The following is a 24,765-nucleotide window of genomic DNA, read 5'->3' as shown; positions in this document are numbered from 1 at the left end:
AACACTTTGAATTGTGACCGGAAACTGATCAGCAGCCAATGCAGGCCACGGAGTGTTGTAGAAATGTGGGTGAATCTGGGAAGCCCTACGATGGCTCTCGCGGCCGCGTTCTGCACGATCTGAAGTTTCCGAACACTTTTCAAAGGTAGCCCCATGTAGAGAGCATTGCAGTATGATGAGGGCATGAGCGACTGTGAGCAATGACTCCCTGTCCAAAAAGGGCCGCAACTGGTGCACCAGACGAACCTGGGCAAACGCCTTCCTCGCCACAGCCGAAATATGAAGATCAATGACCCCTTTTGCTTTTATCATCCAAGAAACTAGGAAGGGGCCCTGCTGAGGTGTTTGCTACACTATCATTCCTTTCATGGATTCAGCTATTTCTTATTGAACCTTCATCTAGCTTGTGGTTTATCCTCTTGTCATTCTTCCAAGTCATTCTCAGATACCATTGCATTTCCTAAAATTAAGAGCCTTACATTGGCATAAAAAAATTAAGCGCTTGGTAGGGGCTACAAGTGTGTTTTGGGGGGAAAGGATAACTGCTCTATTTCACACAGAGTTAATCCTATCTCAGGAGCTACTCCAGAATATTGAGATAGAAGATAGAACTCTAAAAATTGCTAAAAGAAAATGACTAATGAATGGGTGGATGAGGCCATGAGGGCTATATACAAACCTTTCTATTTCTGATTTCAAGCTAAGAGAAAATTCTAAAGTACTGAGTTGGTGTGCTCCTACAAGCTTAAGGAAATGACTGCCCAAGATGAAAAAGTTACAAAATGAAAAAATAGAATAGAACAGAACAAAACAGAATAGCAGTGTTCTAGTATCTCTGAGGTTGCCACATAGAAGATAAAGTCAAACTATTCTCCCAAGCACCTGAGGGTAGAATAAGAAGCAATGGGTGGAAACTAAACAAGGAGAGAAGTAACTTAGAACTAAGGAGAAATTTCCTGAGCAATTAATCAATGGAACAGATTGCCTCCAGAAGTTGTGATTGCTCCAACACTGGAAGTTTTAAAGAAGATGTTGGATGACCATTTGTCTGAAGTAGTGTAGGGTTGCCTGTCTAAATGGAGTTGGACTAGAAGACCTCCAAGGTCTCTTCCAAATGTGTTGTTATTGTTATGAATAGAATATGATAGAATAGCATAGCATAAAATAGAATAGAATTCTTTATTGGCCAAGTGTGACTGGACACATAGAAACATAGAAGACTGACGGCAGAAAAAGACCTCATGATCCATCTAGTCTGCCCTTACACTGTTTTCTGTATTTTATCTTAGGATGGATATATGTTTATCCCAGGCATGTTTAAATTCAGTTACTGTGGATTTACCAACCATGTCTGCTGGAAGTTTGTTCCAAGGATCTACTACTCTACTACACACAAGGAATTTGTCATTGGTGTATATGCTCTCAGTGCCCCTAAAAGAAAAGATACGTTTGTGAAGTATCATGAGGTACAACACTTAATGATTGTCATGGGGTACAAATAATCAGGAAACAATCAATATTAATATAAATTGTAAGGCTATAAGCAACAAGTTACAGCCATACAATCATAAGTGGATGGGTGACATGAAGGATGAGAAGACAATGAAGAAAAACAAAGCAAAAGAGAACAATTTTGGGAATTTGTGGAGCAGAGAGCTAAAGTACATTATTCTTCATTCATGGATTTATATTTTTGTCATGTTGATGTAGTGAATATTAGAGCTGGTTACCCTTTGAGAGCTGTATACAATGAAGTTTCATTTTAATATAAGCTGATTAGTGCAATAGCAATAACAACAACAACAACAACAGAGTTGGAAGGGACCTTAGAGATCTTCTAGTCCAACCGCCTTGCTTGAAACAAATGGATGTTATCCAACATCTTAAAAACTTCCAGTGTTGGAGCATTCACAACTTAATGTACATTTAAAGTGACAAGTGAAACTACAGGTATTCTATTCTATTCTATTCTGATATCAATCAGGAAGGTGGTAGAATATATTTCCTGGCATAGGGGCATCTTGTAGTCATCTGTAGGTATAATGGACCTGAACAGCATTGGCTGATTACTTTTACTCAGCACTGCTTGAAAGACTTTGGAAGGGAGGCGAAGACTGTTTTCACACAGAGAGTGAATTCAGAAGTTCCAGATTACATTTTGGAGACAAAATAATTTGCTTGAAATAGAATGGCAAATAATATTTCCTTTTCTGCCCTAAATCAAGCAACCTGACATACAGGGCGGACCGTGCTACTTTTGATCCCTGGAAAGAAAATCCCATAGGTATTTTGCCTGATAGTATAAATATAGCAAACAGGTAGCAAACCGGTTCTTTTTACCATCACTAATCTATTCCCATAGGAAATTCAGAAATCTAGAGCTCTTCGCCATCTAACACAGATTTCTGTGCAAGCGTGCTAGGGGCTTCCAGGGAAGAAATAGCAGACTGAAGACAATTTTGCTTTTTCTGGTGATGATTATTGTGGCGGGACACGGAGTCGGTGAACAGCCTGGCACCTCAAGATTCCTCTCCTATTGGGATCATCCACCTTTGTTCCATATAAAGGCTCCCTGCAAAAAACAATGGTCTCTAGCAAGCTTTATAACTCAGAGAGCTGAGGGAAAGACAGCCTTTGTTCAAGCATAAAACGTATCAGGAAAGACTTAATGAACTCAATCTGTATAGTCTGGAGGACAGAAGGAAAAGGGGGGACATGATCGAAACATTTAAATATGTTAAAGCAGGGGTCCCCAAACTTGGAAACTTTAAGACTTGTGGACTTCAACTCCCAGAATTCTCCTGCCAGCTATATTGGTTGGAGAACTGTGGGAGTTGAAGTCCACAAATCTTAAAGTTGCCAAGTTTGAAGACCTCTGTGTTAAAGGGTTAAATAAGGTTCAGGAGGGAAGTGTTTTTAATAGGAAAGTGAATACAAGAACAAGGGGACACAATCTGAAGTTAGTTGGTGGAAAGATCAAAAGCAACGTGAGGAAATATTATTTCACTGAAAGAGTAGTAGATCCTTGGAACAAACTTCCAGCAGACGTGGTTGGTAAATCCACAGTAACTGAATTTAAACATGCCTGGGATAAACGTATACCCATTGTAAGATAAAATACAGGAAATAGTATAAGGGCAGACTAGATGGACCATGAGGTCTTTTTCCGCCGTCAGTCTTCTATGTTTCTATGTTTCTAAGTATGATTTGGATACTGGATTCATGCATTTTCTCTCTTGTCACTTTAGGAAATGGCTTGCTAACTGCTTTTTGCATATTAATAACCTTTAGAATGACAAGTCTCATCACAGCAGGTAATTTTCCTTCAACCCTAAGCAAAAGTAGTTTCATGTAAACTTTTTAAAAAGATTCTAAAATAAACAGCAAAAGGGTGATTAGAACAGTGATTTTGAAAAGTTCTAAATGGGATTAAATGGATGGGTAATAAAAGATTGAAACTAATTATAAGAATCCTTTGTGTGAGTTGTTTAAAATCCTATTAAAATGTATGAAAATTTTGAACTTTATCTTCCTGTAGGAAAATTTTGTAGATTAGAGAAAAACATGATTAAAGGAGATGTTAAATGCTGGACACTAGCAGCAACCAGAAAGAACAAAAGATTATAATTAAATAAAATTATAATGAAAGAAGATACTGCATTCAGTTTTGGTCGCCACAATGTAAAAAAGATGTGGACACTCTAGAAAGAATACAGAGAAGAGAAACAAAGATGATTAGAGGACCGGAGGCTAAAACATATGAAGAACGGTTGCAGGAACTAGGTATGTCTAGTTTAATGGAAAGAAGGACTAGGGGAGACATGAGAGCAATGTTCCAGTATCTCCAGGTTGCCACAAAGAAGAAGGACTAAAGCTATTCTCCAAAGCACCTGAGGGTAGAAGAAGAAGAAGCAATGGCTGGAAACTAATCATGGAGAGAAGCAACTTAAAACTAAGCAGAAATTTCCTGACAGTTAGAACAATTAATGTGGAATAGCTCTAGAAATTGTGAATGCTCCAAAACTGTAAGTTTAAAAGAAGATGTTGGATAACCATTTGTCTGAAGTGGTATAGGGGTTCCTGCCTAAGTAGTGGATTGGACTAGAAGACCTCCAAGGTCCCTTCCAATTCTGTTATTCTATTCTATTCTATTCTAAGAGGCTCACTAATACAGAATGGAAAAAAGTAATTCAATTTTGGAAGAATTTGAGGCTATTTCAGAACAATGCACTCAGAAAGTTTTCTTTATATTGCCTGTTACCATAAACATAGGCTTAAAAGAGGAGATGGAAGAGGATACAACTCAGCAACATGTTTTAGATTTAAATTTAAATATGACAAATTAGAAGAATGATATGGAGAAAGATGTTACACTGGATTTACAAATAAAATTCGCTGATATCTTAATAACTAAAGAAGGACCAGAAGAGTGACTTGGATAACTTTCTTGTTCTGGATTTACAAAAGAGTTGTGTTACATTGTTGAAGGAGTTCTGAAGGGGGAGGTCTGAAAAGTAATCAGCTTTTGAAACACTATTACAAGCGCCAAGATTTTTAAAAGCAAAAAGAAGGAATGTTAAGTCATTTCTTTATTTAATTTTTTTTTAAAAGAAACAAGAAAATAAATCCAGTTGTCGCGATTGTTTCCAGACAAATTTACCTAGATGACTGAGAATCTTCATTAACATATTGCCATACATTTTGGGTGGGAAACCCTGAGGTTGATGTGGAAGGAGTTGGTACATTGCAGTGACTCACTGCCTTACTAACTTGCTTTGACTGGGGAAGCTGCTTGGATGAACAGCAAAACATCGTAAACCTTTGAAAAGTGTTTGGAAACTTCAGATCGTGCAGAATGCGGCTGCAAGAGCTATCGTGGGGCTTCCCAGATTCGCCCATGTTTCTACAACACTCCGTGGCCTGCACTGGCTGCCGATCAGTTTCTGGTCACAATTCAAAGTGTTAGTAATGACCTTCAAAGCCCTACATGGCAGTGGACCAGAATACTTCCAGAACTTCCTTCTACCGCACGAATCCCAGTGGCCGATAAGGTCCCACAGAGTTGGCCTTCTCCGGGTCCCGTCGACCAAACAGTGTCGCTTGGTGGGCCCCAGGGGAAGAGCTTTCTCTGTGGTGGCCCCGGCCCTCTGGAATCAACTCCCCCCGGAGATTAGAATGGCTCCCACCCTTCTTGTCTTTCGCAAATTACTCAAGACCCACCTATATCGCTATGCATTGGGGAATTGAGACATCTCCCCTAGGCTTTTATATTTTATGTTTTTGGTATGTATGTGTTGCATGGGTTTTAAATTGTCGGGGTTTTATATATTGTTCTCTTTTAATATTAGATTTGTTGCAATGTTATATTGTCTTTGATTATTGTTGTGGAATAAGATAGAAATAAATAGATTAATAAACCCAACTAAAGCGATTATAGAAAGTTGGATGAAATGGCAAGGTAAATTAAAAATGACAAATTCTAAATTAGTGATGCTGCATGTGATAAATATAAAGAAAGAAAGTAACCTCACAAAGATAATATGGAAATTAAGGGAAAAAGGTATACAGAGAATTGAACAGTTATATGAAAAGGATGGAAGGATCAATAGAAACGAAATAGAGAGATGCCTTGGACAACAAAATTGGTTACAAGTTAACGCAATAAGTACGTATCTAAGTAAAAGGGAAAATAAAGAAATATTCCTCAAACAAGAAACAAATTTAGAGAAGATATTAAGGGAAAAGAGTACGAATATAAAAGCACAAGCAGGTAATATATATAGGGAATTATTACAAGCAGAGGAGCAAGTAATAAAAGGACTGACGAAATATTGGCAGGATGAGTTAGAAATTGATGAATGGGATATGGAAGGCATAATTGAAAATATTAAAAGAATTAAAAATACAAGGGTAAGAGAGATGAGAAGAAAATGTTTACATAAATGGTATTATACACCAGTACAACTAGCACGCTTTCAAACGACGATGAAAGGAAATTGTTGGCATGGATGTAAGGAAAAAGGAGTATTTATGCATATGTTTTGGGAATGCAGTAAAGTCCAAAAATTTTGGAAGCAAATACAAATGGAAGTGAATAAAATTACGAATAGTGACTGGAAACTAACCAAGGAAGCAGCATTATTGATAAAAAATAGTGAGGTAAAAGAATATGAAGAAATTAAAATTGCAGCAATAGAAAGTGCCCAAGCAACTATAGTGCTTGGATGGAAAGATGCTAACAAATGGACGATAAAAAATTGGTGCAGGTACATGGTGGATCACATTCACTATGAAATTATGGAAATTAGACTACATAATTATAATGAAGAGAAATTAGCAGTAACAATGAGGCGGTGGGAAAAGGTTAAAAATCATATAATAATATTAGTAAGCGATGCAAATGTAAAAAATAAAATTCAATCACTCTATAAAGAATGAGCAATGTAACCCGGAGTTGAGGTAAATGAAAGATATAGAATTGAATCTTCCCTGGTGGAGGGACATATTATTTTGTTTGGTGATGGTACACACATTTATGTTTTTGAATTTATGTTTTTTTCCTTTTTGTAAATTTTTTAAAAAATCAATAAAAAATATATTTTAAAAAAACCGATTTGTTGCAATGTTATATTGTTTTTGATTATTGTTGTGAGCTGCCCCGAGTCTTCAGAGAGGGGCGGCATACAAATCTAATAAATAATAATAATAATAAAGAAGGAAATAAGTTCAGTTGCCATGTCTCACTTCCCAGACAAGTCTACCAGGACGACTGAGAATTTTCATCGTTTTCTTTAAATAGCTTTTTTCTTTATATTTTTCCTTTTCTTCCTTTTCTCTACACTTTTTAATTTTTTTAATTTTTTCTTAATTTGCATTAATTTTCTATCTTTGTATTTTTAAACTTTAATTAAAAAATAATTTCAGGAAGTGCACCCTCGGAGAGGGGCGGCATAGAAATCCAATGAATAAATATAGGTAGGTTTCTCTTTTCACAATATTTTAGTCACAATAAAAAAATCTGCCATCTGCTCTTAAGAAACAACTCAATTAAGTTAACTGTCCTCATTGCTGAGCAAAAGCCTGAGCCTGCTTCTAGTCAGATATTATTGAAAAGATATTAAATATATTAGCGATTTTTTCAGTGCTCTGAAGGATCATACGCAATCAGTGTATATAGTTCAGAGTCATATACAGTGATACCTTTTCTTACAAACTTAATTGGTTCCGGGACGAGGTTCTTAAGGTGAAAAGTTTGTAAGATGAAACTTTGTTTCCCATAGGAATCAATGGAAAAGCGATTAATGCGTGCAAGCCCAAAATTCACCCCTTTTGCCAGCCGAAGCACTCATTTTTGCACTGCTGGGATTCCCCTGAGGCTCCCCTCCATGGGAAACACCACCTCCAGACTTCTGTGTTTTTCGATGCTGCAGGGGAATCCCAGCAGGGGAAACACAGAATCTCAAAAATGAGCGCTTCGCTGGCAACGGAAGTCCGGAGGTGGGGTTTCCCAGCGAAGGGAGCATCAGTGAAATTGCAGCATCGCAAAAATACCAAAGTCCTCGAAACACCACCTCCAGACCTCTGTATTTTTGCAATGCTGCGATTTTACTGAGGCTCCCCTCACTGGGAAACCCCACCTCCGGACTTCCGTTGCCAGCGAAGCGCCTGTTTTTGCATTGTTGGGATTCCCCTGCAGCATCACAAAAACACAGAAGTCCAGAGGTGGGGTTTCCCATGGAGGGGAGCCTCAGGGGAATCCCAGAAGCGCAAAAACGCTGGCAACGGAAGTCCGGAGGCGGGGCATCCCAGCGGCAGCGGTGGGTTTGTAAGGTGAAAATAGTTTGTAAGAAGAGGCAAAAAAATCTTAAACCCCAGGTTTGTATCTCAAAAAGTTTGTATCACGAGGCTTTTGTAAGACGAGGTATCACTGTATTGTGGAACAGCATGCTGTACTTCAATAGGTGGAGTTAATTGTGTCACAGAAGGTTGATCATTTGGTTGAGCAAATGTAAAAATGATTTTCATATGTGTTCACCAGATTTTCCTCCCTAGCATTGTTTAAGTCACTTAAATCAACACTTACCCAGCATTACAATTGGGAAAGACACCTTAGAGCCTGAACTGCATATGGATGTGAGCTCCACTTGAATACCATTAGAAGCCCAATGTATATTTATTGTAGAAAAAGTGTTCCTTAGGAACTGAAGAGGGCAGGAGCAGTGAAGCAGCCAAGGTTTGGGCAGTTAAAGTTTTCTCTGTTCCTTCCCTGTCAGGATTTGACCACGATTAAATGATGAAAATATAGGAAACTGGAAAAGTCCCAGATCACCCAATTAATGTAAATTTCTGTGCCCATGGGTCTTTCAACATTTTAATCCATGACTTGGATGATGGTGTTGAGAGAACTCTTATGAAATTTGCAGATACCACAATGTTGGAAAGAGTAGTCTATGCCTTAAAAGAAAGAGGAAGAGTCGAAAAGATCCAGACAGGCATGAACAACCAACTGAAATGAACAGACTGGAATTGAACAAGGACCTAACTGCAGTTCATAAAATCATATACCAAAATGTCCTTCCTGTTAATGACTACTTCACCTTCAACTGCAGCAAAACACGAGCACGTAATAGATTCAAACTAAATGTAAACCACTCTAAACTTGACTGCAGAAAAATGACTTCACCAAGAGTGATCAATGCCTGGAATGCACTAGCTGTGATCTCTTCCCCAAACCCCCAAAACTTTAACCATAGATTGTCTACAATTGACCTCTCCCCGTTTCTGTAAGGGGTGTGAATAAGTGCACCATTGTGCCTACTGTCCCTGTCCTACTGTCCTATTGTCCTTTTTTATCATTACTTTTTACTTGTGTTTATACAAACTACTATCCTATACATGTTTGACAAATAAATAAAAAATAAATAAAAATAAAATGTGATATTCTGTAACCAAGGAGGAAAAGCGCAAAACACAAGTACGTATAGTATGGGAAAAGCTGATTTATGGGTGGGTTGGGGAGACATTGCATTGCTTGAAACTGAAAACAAAAACTCCAGTAATCATTCCCCTTTGTATTCTGTGATCCCTCTTGAAAAATTGCTTTCCTGCAGGACAGTTAAAAGTTTTGGGGGCCAAAGAAAGTTGTTAGGCAACTCAGTGGAATAGGAAGGTATCTGTGAGGGATACATGTATATATTCCACAAGTGGCTTTCTTCTGAGAAAGCAACATTTGGATTCCTCCACTGAAAAGGTCAAAGATGGCTCCTTCCAGTTTTGTGAGTTTGTGAATGAATGTTGTGGCCTTATTTTAGGGTGGGAGCTGAGAAAATATCCCTGGGAAAAAATAGGACACATTTATAAATCATTATTCTAAATTAAAATAAAGATAATAGGCACTTTCCAAATTTCCCTGAAAAGAAATATGACACATTTAGAAATATTTAAGTTAATATGGAGATACTATACACTTTCTATCTGTGAGGAGCATAGAAAAAAAATAATTTGGGCTGTCTGTTTTCCTCGCCAAATGTTTCCTGTTGATGGTAACCTTTTCTTCCTTGAAATTTAAATCAAGGTTGTGATTGGATAGCAAACTCTCCAGGGAGAGACATAACCGCCCTCATTAACTGCACAAATCACATTCTGGTATTTTTCATTTATGCTTCCTTCAAAGTTACTACCTGAATTTGTTTTCACACCCTTTTAATTTAAAATGCCGGGATTGAAAGGACAGGCTCTGAGAAAAGTCTAGAGCAGTGTTTCCCAACCTTGACAACTTGAAGATATCTGGACTTCAACTCCCAGAAGTCCCCAGCCAGCATTCGCTGGCTGGGGAATTCTGGGAGTTGAAGTCCAAATATCTTCAAGTTGCCAAGGTTGGGAAACACTGGTCTAGAGTATGTAGTGCAATCAGTATTCCCAGAAGAAGTCGATCTGCATGGATGACATAAAGAGACCATTAGTTATGGAAGATTAATAAGTCAGTGGTGATATCGCAATACATATTGAAAAAGGACTCTGAAAACCAGTACTTTTTGCAGGGAATACTGTTGAACGGGACAGGAATGTAGAATGGGGAAGAAGAAGGGCAGAAAAAGCAACAGTTGAGAATCAGCTCAACTGAAGATTTCCCAGGGCTTCCAGACCAAAATGCTCATGATGCATCTGTTTTTTTAATTCCAAAAACCAAAACAAAACAATTTATGCCCTTATCTGAATCCTGCTCTTTTTGCATTCTGCTCGTGGCCTTGACACATGGCACTTGTTCTCCCTCAAAGCTCAGTCCCAATACTGACCAGTCTCTGGTCCCAGAGCAATGTGAGAACTGGACAGACTCAAATCCTTACGCAAGCGACAACCTTACCCTGCTTGGTGGATCGGATGTTGGTGTGGTTGCTGCCTCTGGTGGAGCGGGGTCTGGCACTGAGTCCAGTTCCTTTTTGTCCTCCTCTTCAGGTTTGGCTTCTACCGTTGTCATTGTGAGGTGCCCTTCTTGCAAATACTGTCCAAAATGGGCTCCTTCCCTACCAATGAAGCTCTTTTGTTCCGGTGTTGATTGTGTGGGATGCCTCAGCACATGGACGTTGCCTACCCTCTGGCTGCCCTGATCCTGCTTTAGTGATTTATACGGAGTGGCAGCGCTAAGCCCCCTCCTTGGCTCAAGGCCACACCCCCCAGAACGATCCCACTCTCTACGCAGGGATCAAAATTCATATTTAATAAACACAGGCATCCAATCTGCTCCGTCCATCAGGTCCCGATAATCTGCATAAAGATTATCCTGAATAATTGTAATACTCTTTATTAGGGACTGTGGTGGATTCTGTGTCCAGGAGGAGGCATATCTCTGTGCATAGCTGTGTCATACTATGAAGGAGCACTCTTGATTTGCAACCCTTGCAAATATTACTTTGCCTCCAACCAAGGCATTCCTTGGTTGGAGATCCAATACATTTGGTTCCCAAGTGAGGAAATCCCATTGCCCTGGTTTTGGGTGCTGTTTGTCTGGCTAGCAGCTGCGAGATCCTGGCCCTCAAGCTGGCTCATAATCTTTGGCTGTACCACCTGTTGCCAAGCCTTATGATTCCACAATAAAGTGCTATGTTTGTAAAGCAAAGATAAAATGACCAACTTCCCTAAAGTGTAAAAAGTCTTTGCCAACTTTTGTGTCGATAATATTTGGCCTGGTATGTAAACAAATCTTCAGCACAATCAGAAGCAGGAAGAAAGCAATTGGCCTGGATTAGTTGGGTGGCAATCAAACGGGCTCCTGTTCTCACTTGGTAATTGCTTATCAGTAATCTGAACATGAATAGGTCATTTCCTTCTTCCCAGGCTCACCCACCTTCTCTCTTTCTCCTACGCAGATCTATTTTACATAAATTAAATAGAATTAAATTAAATATTTTCTAAAATTACAGTAGCCAGCAACACTGATGTTGATCTGTCGGATTTAAAACCCGAGCGTCTTCTGAAACACAACCAGCCTTATCTTTCATTTGATACTTCCTGCCTTTCCTTACATGTGGTGGGTGGGATGGATACAGGGATAAGTAAATTTAGAGATTTGTAGAACCAGCCCTGTACTTTGTCATGTATTTGCAGACCAAAAACCAGCAATGGGGGGGTGATGCTTAGCAAAGACGGAGAGGAGCGGCATACAAATCTAAATAATAATAATAATAATAATAATAATAATAATAATAATAATAATAATAATAAAAAGCAGGTAGTCTACATGCCCATTGGCTAAATTAAATGTTGATTTTGTCTTAATTGTGTGACAATTAGCATTAGTAATATGCTCTTCATGGCATTGGACCAGAATATCTCCGAGACCGCCTTCTGCTGCACGAATCCCAGCGACCGATTAGTCCCACAGAGTGGGCCTTCTCCAGGTCCCGTCAACTAAATAATGTCGGTTGGCGGGCCCCAGGGGAAGAGCCTTCTCTGTGGCGGCCCCAGCCCTCTGGAACCAACTCCCCCCAGAAATTAGAACTGCCCCTACTCTCCTTGCCTTCCATAAGCTCCTTAAAACCCACCTTTGTCGTCAGGCATGGAGGAACTGAGACATCTCCCCCGGGCATATACAATTTGTGAATGGTATGTTTGTATGTATGTTTGTTTAGTAAATGGGGTTTTTAAATATTTTAAACTACAATTTAGATTTGTTATGAATTGTTTTATTTTGCTGTGAGCCGCCCCGAGTCTGCGGAGAGGGGCGGCATACAAATCTAAATAATAAATAAATAAATAAATAGTGAGAAAGGAAGCAGCAACTGTCTTTCATAATCTTTAAGATGTTTCTGATTCTGAGAATTAGGGAAGATCTATACAGGGGTGGGCTGCTACCCGGACTGGGGCGGGGTGTGTGTGAACACAGTGGGGTAGCGAAAATGGAGCTCCACCCTAGAGCATGCAATTTACACTGAAAGATGTTGAAAGAAAATGCAGGGTGTCCTGCATAAACCACACCCATGGTGTGGTAGTAAAATTTTGGTAGCCCTTCACTGGATCTATAGCACCTTTCCCCAAAAAAGTGTCCTCTTGTAGATACGTTCTTATCCAGGCTGAAGTGGGTGGGGGGGAGGGAAGGACAGAAGGATATAACAGAAATGACTAAATCTTTCCGCTGCTGTTGTGTGAGGAAGTACTGGCGAGTACCAAAAATGGACCTTGCTTAGTTGTTTGGCTCTGGAGGTCAGCGAGTGGCAGTTAACCTTGAGGGCAGGGAGATGCCAGAAGATTAATACAGCTTTGGAAGCTCAGCATTGGGACCTGTTACTGCCTCTAAATTAAAGTGGAGACATATTGCAACATAGGCAACATGCCCAGCCAATCCTGATGGCAAAGGCCAGGACAGGTTTCCATAACTGGGATTGGGAGCAGTGGGGGGAGCGGTTAACCCTAATGGCAAGCCTATTCAGCGAGAGTGAGCAGGATTAAGTGCCAGTGAGGTCCCACGGGCAAATTTAGATGATGAAAAGCCCAGAAGCCATCTGGGGAGGTGCACCATTCACTTACGCTTTCAGAGAACGTTCCCTTGGGGCTCCTGGTGCCGGCATAGCGGATGCTGCTGTCATAGTCTCCAAGAAAGGAACTGGGAAGAGCTTGGTAGGGGCGGCCAGGCATGGAGAGGGCCCTGAATGAATATAGGAACAACTTCCGTGGACGCTTTGCATTTCCAAAGCTGCTTTTCTTCTTCATCACCTAAGGAAAGGAATTCAATGGGGAGGGATGGTTATAGCACTGCAGACAGAGTGAGGAGGGCTCAAGCTCAGGCCCCTGACCAGCTAGAACTCTCATGGGCAAATTTTGAACCATTCCCTACATTTTACCAAATCTGCCTTGCAGGTCTGTTGGAGGCAAAATTGGAGGTAGTGTTTTGGCAAAGAAATGCAAAGGAGAAAGAAAGAGAGAGAAAGAGAGAGAGAAAGAAAGAGAGAGAGAGAGAGAAAGAGAGAGAGAAAGAAAGAAAGAGAGAGAAAGAAAGAGAGAGAGAGAGAAAGAGAGAGAAAGAAAGAAAGAGAGAGAGAAAGAGAGAGAGAGAGAGAAAGAAAGAGAGAGAAAGAAAGAGAGAGAGAGAGAAAGAGAGAGAGAGAGAGAGAAAGAAAGAGAGAGAGAGAAAGAAAGAGAGAGAGAGAAAGGAGGGAGGGAAGAGAAGAAAAAATGGAGGGAGGAAAGAGGGAAGCAAGGGGAATCAAAGTGTCAACTGGGAAATTAAGAATTGGGGACACCTCCTTTCCTTACCTCTCCCCAGAACAACCTGTCTAACTCCTTCTCCGGTTAGAATGACATCTTCCTCTTCCAAATTGTCACTGAGATGCCGTTTTATAGAGCCTCGGTGGTGCAGTGGTTAGAGTGCAGTACTGCAAGCTACTTCTGCTGATCACCGACTGCCAGCAGTTTGACAGATCGAATCTCAACAGGCTCAAAATTGACTCGGCCGTCCATCCTTCCAAAATTGGTAAAATGAGGTCCCAGATTGTTGGGGGCAATATGCTGACTCTCTGTAAAACACTTAGAGAGGGCTGTAAAGCATTGTGAAGCGGTATATTAGTCTAAATGCTAATTTATGGTTCTGCCATTGTGACCACTAGTGATAAAGAACGGGCTTGGAAATTCTGCTCTTGCTTTCTGCTCCCTGGTAAAAGCGCTTACCGAAGTTGGTAGCCAGATCTCAGAATATAATCCAAGTGGAGTCGTTTCTCCTGTGAAAAGCTTTCTACCAGATCGGACGTGGCCTCACTTGACGGCAGGAGATCTGGCCTTGAAGTGATGGCCTCAAAAGAACATGGTTGAGTCGTGACAGACCAGAATTAAGAACATTCTTCTGCCTCTTCCACGCTTCTTTCTAAAGCCAATCTCCTTGTCCTCCACTCGAAACAGAATGCCCTACGAAAGCAGACTATCAATCCTAGGTCTAGAAAGCTTAGAACTATGACGCCTAAAACACGATCTAAGTATTGCCCACAAGATCATATGCTGCAGCGTCCTGCCTGTCAATGACTACTTCAGTTTCAACCGCAACAACACAAGAGCACGCAACAAATTTAAACTTAATATTAACCGCTCCAAGCTTGACTGTAAAAAATATGACTTTAGCAATCGAGTTGTCGAAGCGTGGAACTCATTACCAGACTCATTACTGTCAACCCCTAACCCCCAACATTTCTCCCTTAGACTATCCACGATTGACCTCTCCAGGTTTCTAAGAGGTCAGTAAGGGGCCTACATAAGTGCACTAGCCTGCCTTTCGTCCCCTGTCCAATTGTCTCTCCTTATCTCATATCATATATCTTCTCTTCCTTCATATATCTTCTCCTCTATTTTTATATCTTCTCTTTATATATAATACTTCATGTGTATTCTCTTCAATATGTATTATGTATAGAAGTGATTAAAGGCCTAACAAGATATTGGCAAAATGAATTACATATTAATGAAAGCGAGATAGAAGAAGTAGTAGAAAATATACATAAAATAAAGAATACAAGGATTAGAGAGATGAGAAGGAAAATTTTACATAAATGGTATTTCACGCCAGTAAAACTAGCACACTTCCAGAGGAAAGGGAAAGGAAATTGCTGGCATGGTTGCCAAATAAAAGGAGTTTTTATGCATATGCTCTGGGAATGTGTTGAAGTTCAAAAATTTTGGAAGGAAGTACAGAATGAAATAAATAATATGCTAAACATTAATTGGATAATTACAAAAGAATTAGCAATACTAGTTAAATATGGGGAAATACGAGAATTTAAAGAAATCAAAACAGCAGCTTTGGAAAGCGCTCAAGCAGTAGTGGTATTAGAGTGGAAGGATAGCAATAAATGGACAATCCAGAATTGGTACTGGTACATGGTGGACCACATCCACTTCGAAATTATGGAAATAAGATTAAATAACTGATGAAAATAAATTGGAGAACCTGATGGCACAATGGAATAAGGTGAAAAATTATATCTTAAGTAGAATCTATGACGACAATGTGAAAAATAAATTCCAATCACTTTTTGTATGTAAAGAAATGTAAACCGGAGCTAAGGAAGAAATTGAAACTTATTGCAAATAATTTAACCCCCTAAATGGTGGTGGGTTTTTTTATTGGTGTTGGGCACGTTTTCTTTTAAGTATTTTTTTGTTTGTTGTAATAAAATTTAATTTAAAAAATTATTTAAAAAATATGTATTGTGTATTAGACAAAATAAACAAACAAACAAATAAACAAACAAATAAATAAATAATATTGTTTCAGGGATGAGCCCAAAGCATCTGACAAATCTAGGTCATTCCTGAGACACTTCAACATATACATCTTCTTCCCCTCCCACGGCTAACAGGTTTATTGTACAGATGTGCAACATTGTGCGCAATCCTTGCCTCCCTTTCAGTATCTGCCATCGATGGCAGATTAGTCATAATTTGTGCCAACCAAAAGGGCCCATCAAATTTAGCCCTTCTCCTTAAACCAAGCCCAGCAGTTCTCATTGCAACCCCCCAATCAACCTGCTCCCTTACCTGAGATGCTCCTGACATCACTTCCTCCAGAGGAGTCTTTTGAAGCTCTTTCTTTCTGGCCTCCTGTATGTGCTCTAACTCTTCTTTTACACTAGCAAAAATAAACCCAGGGCCCTTGGAGTTTTGTGGGCCTTGGAGCCTTGTTAGCACAAGCTACTTTTGCCCTTTCCCAACCCAAGTTTCTATGACTCCTGACTACCTTGGGGAGAGGCAGTAAGAGAGAGAAAGAGAGAGCATTGCAATTAGATTATTCTATGAAAAGCAGCGGAGTAAGTGCTCAGTCACCTTTGCTTCTTATTCTTCTTCTTTTTTTGGAGGGGTGCACCAGCTATCAGAAGGATTTAAAATGTCTCAGTTGTTATCCGGGTCCCATCGACTAAACAATGCCGTGTGGCGGGACCCAGGGGAAGAGCCTTCTCTGTGGCGGCTCCGACCCTCTGGAATCAGCTCCCTCCAGAGATCAGGACTGCCCCCATCCTCCTTGCCTTTCGTAAACTCCTCAAAACCCACCTCTGTCGCCAAATGTGGTGGAACTGAGACATCTCGCCCTGCCTATGTAGTATTTGTGTATGATAGGATTGTATGTATGTTTTTATATATTGGGGTTCCTTGTTTTTAGATTTTTAAATGCACTATTGTTATTTTTTAAATTTTAATTATTAGATTTGTTATTATGTATTGCCTTTATCACTGCTGTGAGCTGCCCCGGGTCTGCGGAGAGGGGTGGCATACAAGTCTAATAAATAATAATAATAATAATAATAATAATAATAACAACAATAATAATAATCCTCTGCAACAAAAAAAACTCAGCCGAAAAAGTCTGGTTTTGCCTCGAGGAGAGCAAAGTGTGAATGTTTTGCAACACTGAGGGCACACTTGGCTTGGCATTAAAGGAGTTAACCCAAACAGGCCATTTTCACGGTTTTTGGCCTCCTGAGGTGTCTATGTGCCCCATTTTTCACCAACATTGTTGGCCTTACCTTTCAGTTCTGGCCTTGCAAAGGTAAGTCCTGCACTCAGCCGGGCGGGCAATGTGGGTGGACAGCCTTATGGTCCTATGCAGGTTGGATTAATGGCTTCGGTGGGCCATAGTTTTAGGACTCATGGCTTAACCCATCCTTATTGGCTTCCTTGGGACAGGAATGGTGGCCCTGTATTTTTCAACATTCTTCTTGTAGGCATGTGATGTTCCCAAGAAGCTGCCCTTCCTTTTCTTTTTTTTCCAAATAGAAATTTTATTTTTTCTGCAACATAGAATAAAAAAACATCAAGCAGCACTTTGACTTTTTCGCTGGTTTCTTAGTGATGATGAAAACCTTGACTAAAAGGGCAGGCATGCCTCCAGAGTTGTTTTCCTCCAAGGCCCATGCAGAAGGTTCCTTCACCCAGGAGCCATGCCCAGGCATAGAGAAGACTGCTTCTGAAGAGCAAACAAATGGACAGTTGCCCTTAAAAGTGATTGTGAGGAAAATGCGTGCTTCTTCTTCTTCTTCTACATCTGTCTTTCCATGCTTTAATTCCAGGAGCTTTAGGGAAACTGCCACACTTAGGTGTTAATACTTTTTTATTTACTCTGTTCCATTAGGTGAATCAATTTTATGGCAGCCCCTTTTTTGCAACTTCTAAGGTAAAGTGGAAATTTTGAGTGCCAGGGAATGGCTCACAAACAGTTCGTGCAAATGTTAATAGGGGACTGCTGAACAATGCTTTATGCTACCAATATACTGTGAAGCATTTCACCTTTTCCCATTGAATGGATTTTCTGTGAGATTTTAGTACCTCTAAAGAGGTATCCCTCTCTGTTCCAAGTAGAGCAGAGAAGTCTAGGACTGATCATTCCCAGCAATTCAACTCACATCTTACACAAAGTACATACAACTTTGAAGTGATGTGCAATGCCTCAGGTTTCTTCCATTAAAAAAATGGTACCTGCAGCCATAGTTCCCTCTAAGCTGAGCAGTGAGCAATCGCTCACTTAAAGATCATCATCAACTCAGAGTTTTCCAAACCTGCCCAGAAGCCGAGAGGGAAAGAGTGAGAGGGAAGGAGAGAGAGAGGAAGAGAGAGAAACAGATAGAAAAAAGAGGAAGGAAAAGAGAAAGAAAAAGAATGGGAGTAAGGAAGAGAGAAAGAAAATCAAAATCTAGTTTGAAACTAGCTCAACTATTTAAGTGGCATTTTGATATTGATAGAGTTGCCCTATTATGAGCTCACTGTTATAGACACACAGTACAGTACTGTATTTTATTTTGAAATTCTCTGAGGCAAAACAGGGTGGGTTTTTTATTTATTTGTTTGTTTGTTTGTTTGTTTATTTATTTATTATTTCTGTGCCGCCCAGTCCCGAAGGGACTGCCGCTCAGACACTATACTTTTCCGCCCACCCCCTCAAAAAATTAGAGGGAACACTGGCTGCAGCCGACTCTTTCACCGCAGTGCAACCCCATTTAACTATTTAATAAAATAGCTTTGTAGGCTTTGTTCTGTAAGCTTTGTTCTTCTGAGTGAAGCAAGAGTGCCAATAGCTGAAGAGGCCCCAAATAATGAGATCCATTCAATGTCCTTCAGGCATTTGGCTTGAACAAAATGGTGTTTCAGAAGATAGGAAAATACACCGAGGGTAGAACTATCCAATGGGTGGTTACCAGTCACGCTTGTCACCTATTGCTCTGATACCTGATGGAATAGGTATGCAATGCTAGTTGCTGGGCTTGTGATTGGGAGGTTTCTTAAGGGAACTGGTTGGTCACAATAGAACTACACTTCTCTATGGTCAGATGTTACAGAGTTGCTCTTATGATTAAAAATATCCATTATTAGCGAGTAATGCAAAGATAGTTCCATCCAAATATTTTCAGTAAATGCCTAGAGGTGTAATGACCGTCCTTATTTCAAATGAATGTGTTTAGAGTCCAATTACATATGAAATGTTTATAGATTTTGTTCAAGACATTAGGAACAGACATGCTCCTTTCCCCCTATCTACCATATTTTTCCGGAGTATTAAGACAAACCTTAGTTTTGGGGGAGGAAAATGGGGGGGGGGGGATCTACCTACCAGTATTCATCTGGTTAACATCCTTAGTCTGTTCAGCTTCAGCACATTATTTTATCCCCTGTTTAGGGCTGAAAAAACCCTTCTTCAAAGGGAGTAGCAATGAAAACAAGCCTGCAGACATAGAGCTGGAAAACAAACTTCAAAGTAGCAATGAAAACAAGTCTGCAAGCCGGGAAGATCATTAACACTTCATTGGGCTGGGGAAAAAAGCTTCAAAAAAGCTACATTCCGAGTATAAGATGTACCCAAATTTTCAGCCTCTTTTAGAAGCAAAAAAGATGTCTTATACTCTGAAAAATATGGTATTTCATTCCTTTATATTCTACGTAGATGCAGAAATCAGGTGTGCATCTTAGAAACCGGACCAACCTATAGAAATCCTATTTGCCAGTAAAGGGCATTTAACCAGCTATTCTTGGCTGCAGCTTCTCATCAGGTTTTTTGCAATGTACTAGAACATCTCAGCATGTTCAGCTCAAGCTCTGGGAAATCCAGCTTCCATAATTCCCATGATGGCAGGGGCATATGGGAACTGAAGTCAAAAACCAGCAGAGGCCAATATACAGTGTACTGGGGAAGCATGTCACTAACGAAACTGACTCAGTTGTCTGTGCTATGGATCTGCATTGCAGATAAGCTCTTTCGCATTTGCCATTTCTGTAGGTATACTTACTAAAAGAGAGTACATTGAGATTTTATTATTTTTTTGCATTCAGAGCATACAGGAACTGTATGCTCTGAATGCAAAGGAAGGAATCAATTCTCATTAATTCAGACACATAGGCCAAGGGATTTTACTGAGATTTTACTGAGTAATATCTAGGAAGGAGGTTAAAAACTAATTTCTTCCCTTTTAGTGCAGAGGCAACATGCAGTCCTTTTACAATAGCTCTCAGCTCCCTTTCTGTAATAGGACCAACTCTAAAACATTCACAAGTGAAGACTATAAAGTCCTTTGATCCTATTTGTCAAAAAGCACCCTGCTTGTAAGTGCTCTGTTCAACTGACATTTTTCTGGCCTCTTCTCTTGTTTCAGCCACTGCAATATTAATTTAAAAGGGAGTGATCAAGCAAGGCTTAGATCACCTGCTGTAGCCTATTTAAAGGTATTTAAAGTTGCACACAGGAAGTCATCCCCCCCTCTATACTGCTTTCTATGTTAAAAAAAAAAGATGTGTTATTATTGATTGGATCTACATTGGTTCAAGTGGGGTTGCTGGAATTTGTCCAGTAATTAGGAAATGAGGTTTAAAAGCTCAATTCATCCCATAAACAGATGGGATATGGCTTGCTTGCTAAATTTACAATAACACTAGGAGCTAATTGCTTAACTCAAAAGGACCTTCCAGCTACTCTATGATTGCATCTGTGGGCGGTTTCAAGAAGCATAGCAAAGGGCTGCAGAACCTCACTAATACTACCACCTGTACAAGACAATAAAATTCACCTGTGAATTATCCTGCAATCTACACTGTAAAAACATATGGAGAGGGGCGGCATACAAATCTAATAAATCAAATAAATATACAAATTTAACAAATAAATAAATAAATAAATAAATAAATAAATAAATAAATAAATAAATAAATAAATAAATAAATAAATAAATAAATAAATAAATAAATAAATAAATAAATAAATAAATAAATAAATAAATAAATATGGACCCCGAAACTTTACCAGGGCAAAACAATAGACACAATTTGTATAGACTTCTGTAAAGCCTTTGACTCAGTAGTTCATGATAAACTACTTCTGAAACTCAAATCCTATGGCACTCTGGACCTCTACATGACTGGATAACTGTGTTCCTGTCAAACAGACAAGTGGTCAAAATAGGGAGTGCCCTATCTAATCCTGTTCCTGTTAACAGTGGTGTACCCCAAGGCAGTGTACTAGGACCAACACTTTTTATACTCTATAAATGACCTTTGCGATCACATTACAAACAACTGCATTCTCTTCACCAATAACACTGCTATCCCCCAAAAAGGCGTTGACTCTGTGTCAGAATGATCAAACATCTGGCAACTCCAAATCTCAACCAACAAATTCTCTGTCCTGAACACCAAATACAAGTTGAATAAACAAGACCTTGCAGATGAACCTCTCTCTGTCAAAGATCTTAGAATACTCATACCAAATGACTTAAGTGCCAAAGTCCATTGCAATAACATTGCCCAAAAGGCTTCAAGAGTTGTTAACCAAATCTTACGTAGCTTCTTCTCCGGTAATATCATACTACTAACCAGAACATGCAAAACATTCACCAGACCTTATCTGTCTGGAACCCTTATCTGTCTGGAACTGCATATCAGACATAAATACATTAGAAAGTGTCCAGAGATACTATACTAAACAAGCCCTCCACTCCTCTACTCACAACAGAATACCTTATGCAACCAGACTTGAAATCCTGAGCTTAGAAAGTTTAGAACTACGTTGCCTTCCGCATGACCTAAGCATAGTCCTGACACAGCTCATAAAATTATCTGCTATAATATCCTGTCGACTACTTCACCTTCAACCACAATACATGAGCACAAAACGGATACAAACAGATACAAAGTGAACAGTCCCAAACATGACTGTAGAAAATACGACTTTAGCAGCAGAATGGTTAATGCCTGTAACTCACGACCTGACTCTGTGGTTTCATCACCAAACCCCCAAAACTCTACCCTTATAGAATGTCTATGGTTGACTTCACCCGATTTCTAACAGGTCAGTAAAGGGGGTGTATAAGCGCGCCTGCATGCCTACTGTCCCTGTCCAATTGTTCCCTCTTATCAGTACCCATCTTATTATTATTTATTAGATTTGTATGCCGCCCCTCTCCATAGACATTGGTATATATATGTATATACCAATGTTATATTTATTTATTTTATTTCTTTATTTATGTTCTTCCAAAACCAAGTCACTTGTAACCTTACATAAAGCTAGCAGGAGAAAGTATTTCAAGAATATAACACTGTACAAAGAGTACAGCAGTGAAATACTTTTGTAATGGCTATTAATTAATTCATTCATTCATTAATTCATTCATTAATTAATTCATTAATTAATTAATTAATTAATTCATTCATTCATTCATTCATTCCATTTTTATGCCGCCCTTCTCCTTAGACTCAGGGCGGCTTACAACATGTTAGCAATAGCACTTTTTAACAGAGCCAGTATATCGCCCCCACAATCCGGGTCCTCATTTTACCCACCTCAGAAGGATGGAAGGCTGAGTCAACCTTGACCCGGTGATGAGATTTGAATCACTGACCTGCAGATCTACAGTCAGCTTCAGTGGCCTGCAGTACAGCACTCTATCTGCTGTGCCACCCTGGCTCTTTGTATCTATGTATATTACAAATATGTACGTGACTGACTAACTAACTAACTAACTAACTAATTAACTAACTAACTAGTCTACGGAGAGGGGCGGCATACAAATCTAAATAATAATAATAATAATAATAATAATAATAATAATAACAACAACAATAAAATAAAAGTGGGGAAGAATACTGTGTCAATGTTTCTCGGTGGTAGAATCATTCCTCCAGCTGTCTTATGTTCTTTGGTTAACTATATAGGCTTTCTCCTACTGGACTTTTCCACAGCAATACTAACATTAATAGCAAAGGGAGTTCAGCCTTTGAAAAGTAGTTTGACACTTCCTTTTCTTTGCAAAATGTCAGAAAAATTGTCCGCTATTAATGTCAAACTGCCCATTACATTTGGAACTGTATGCCCAGCTCTACTGTATATGTTTTTCCCTCCAGTGAAGAGTGTAATAATGGGAGGAAATGGAACCAAATTAAAATGGAAAATCATTGCTCCAAAAATATATTGCAAAATTGTGTGTGATTCATCTTTGAAGCTCTTTTTCAACAAATGACTTCCCATTTCCCGCAGAACAAACTCTTGGGGGAATTGGACTACCACTGCCATCAGCCCAAAGTATCCTACTAGAATCAGGTTATAAAAATAGTTCTCTCTCTTGCTCTAGAGCAGAGTTTATCACCTTGTGTTACATGGAACCTAAATGGGGTTCTGTGAAAGACTAAGAATTAAAAGGAAAAAGGAAAAAAATACTTTAAATGCAACTAATCTTCATAAATAGAATTTCTTCCCCTGCTCAGGGGTTCTTAAGATTTTTCTTTTAAAGAAGTTCTGTGGCCTGAAAAGTTTGAAAATCCCAGCTACAGACATCATTCATCTCTGGCATGGTATGTAAATCTGTGCCTTATACAGGCAATCCCCGAAACATTTACTTTTATCTACAAAAGATGCTTGTGAGTGCACAAATGAAAATCTATAAAATTGTCCAAAGGACTTAAACCAGCTCGTTGGGAAACAAATATTTTCTTCGCTGTTGACAGTCATTTTCATTTATCAAGCCAGAAGGGGAAAGTGTATCTGGTTCTTGCACTAAAAGCTTTTGGCAGTGTAACTACAGAAGTATTGTAATTCTAAAGGCAGCTTATACCGCAGCTCCTTCCTTGCTGCTTTCTTAAGGCAGGAAGACATCTAGATGGGGACTGTCAAAGCAGCATTTAGCACTAATATGTCCCTCTATCTCTCTCACACGCACCCATCCCCCTCTTCCGACCCACTATCCAGCTCAAGACAGCTGCTTTACAGTAATTATCCAAATGGACAGTAATTGCAATTAATTCCAAAGCAGGAGTCAGGACTTAAAACTTTACACAGATTGTGCGGGGGTGTCCGAAAAAGATCTGCAACAGGACATAATATAATAACAACTTATAGGATACTGCGATCTCAACCCCTTTCATCATAGAAAGAGTTTGCCAAGTGGAAGTACATAAAAGCTGTATTATGTACTTCTGAATCTAAACAAAAAATGAAGCCTAGCCCACAACACACAGGAAAAATAGCAGAATCCAACTAGCATGAATGGAAAATTGACACACGCTAAGTCAGACAATAGCTTCCAACAGTTAATGCAATCAGCCACACTGTAGCCCATCCCAGGTCATTAATGTTATCACATAATGATGGATGCATTTGGAACATCTAGCATTCATGCATATGCAATATGTATTAAAGAAGACTGTGCTTCAGTTTTCAGGTGCAAACATTTATCACAATGTTATATTGGTGTAAAAGTATTGAACCAGAAGTAATGTGCCATCATTTTAAAATACATTTGTGCGGTTATGCACTGTGCTACTCACACTTTAGGTAGCATTGCCCTTTCTTGCAATAGTTGAATATGGTCCATACATTAAATGTGAATCCGTTCGAAAAACCTCTGCTTGTACTTGCATGGAGCTTCTTTTTTTTTTTAAATTTTTTTTATTAATTTTTCTTAAAATGAACAGACACACATACAAACATTAAACATAAAGTGGGGGTGCATTTCCCCCGCTTCTTTTGAAAGTATAGATTCAAATACAGAAAAAGAATACATAATTGAATATATGTTGAATATTAAAAAGTCTAGTAAATTTGAGTTAGAATTTTCAAAATCTTAAGTACTATGTATATATAAACTAAAGTTCTTAATATATTGCTTATACATAAGCTAATGTACCATAATCATCAAAAAATACCTTTAATCTAGTTTTAACTACTATGCGTGTATAGACCAAAATTCTTTATATATTGCTTATACATAAACTAATATACCATAATCATCAAACAATACATTTAAACTAATTTCA

General features: G+C 39.2%; 1 protein-coding gene across 2 annotated transcripts in view; it reads right to left on the bottom strand.

The window, feature by feature from the left end:
* PCP2 (Purkinje cell protein 2) overlaps positions 1-24,765 on the bottom strand; it is a 50,514-nt gene that overhangs the window by 11,081 nt on the left and 14,668 nt on the right. The window contains exons 1-2 of one of the 2 annotated variants that reach the window (XM_070739627.1): positions 24,277-24,332; positions 13,024-13,209 (exon numbers count right to left, since the gene is read on the bottom strand). In XM_070739627.1, coding sequence (XP_070595728.1) covers positions 13,024-13,206 — 183 coding nt within the window. In that variant the 5' untranslated portion in view covers positions 13,207-13,209; positions 24,277-24,332. Of the gene's footprint in view, positions 1-13,023; positions 13,210-24,276; positions 24,333-24,765 lie in introns of those variants that run through there. The other variant, XM_070739626.1, reaches the window with a different exon arrangement.

Source organism: Erythrolamprus reginae, chromosome 2 (genome assembly GCF_031021105.1).
Source record: "Erythrolamprus reginae isolate rEryReg1 chromosome 2, rEryReg1.hap1, whole genome shotgun sequence".
NCBI lineage: Eukaryota > Metazoa > Chordata > Lepidosauria > Squamata > Dipsadidae > Erythrolamprus > Erythrolamprus reginae.
The sequence above is the reverse complement of the archived record's forward strand: the minus strand, read 5'-3'. Positions and strand labels throughout refer to the sequence as shown.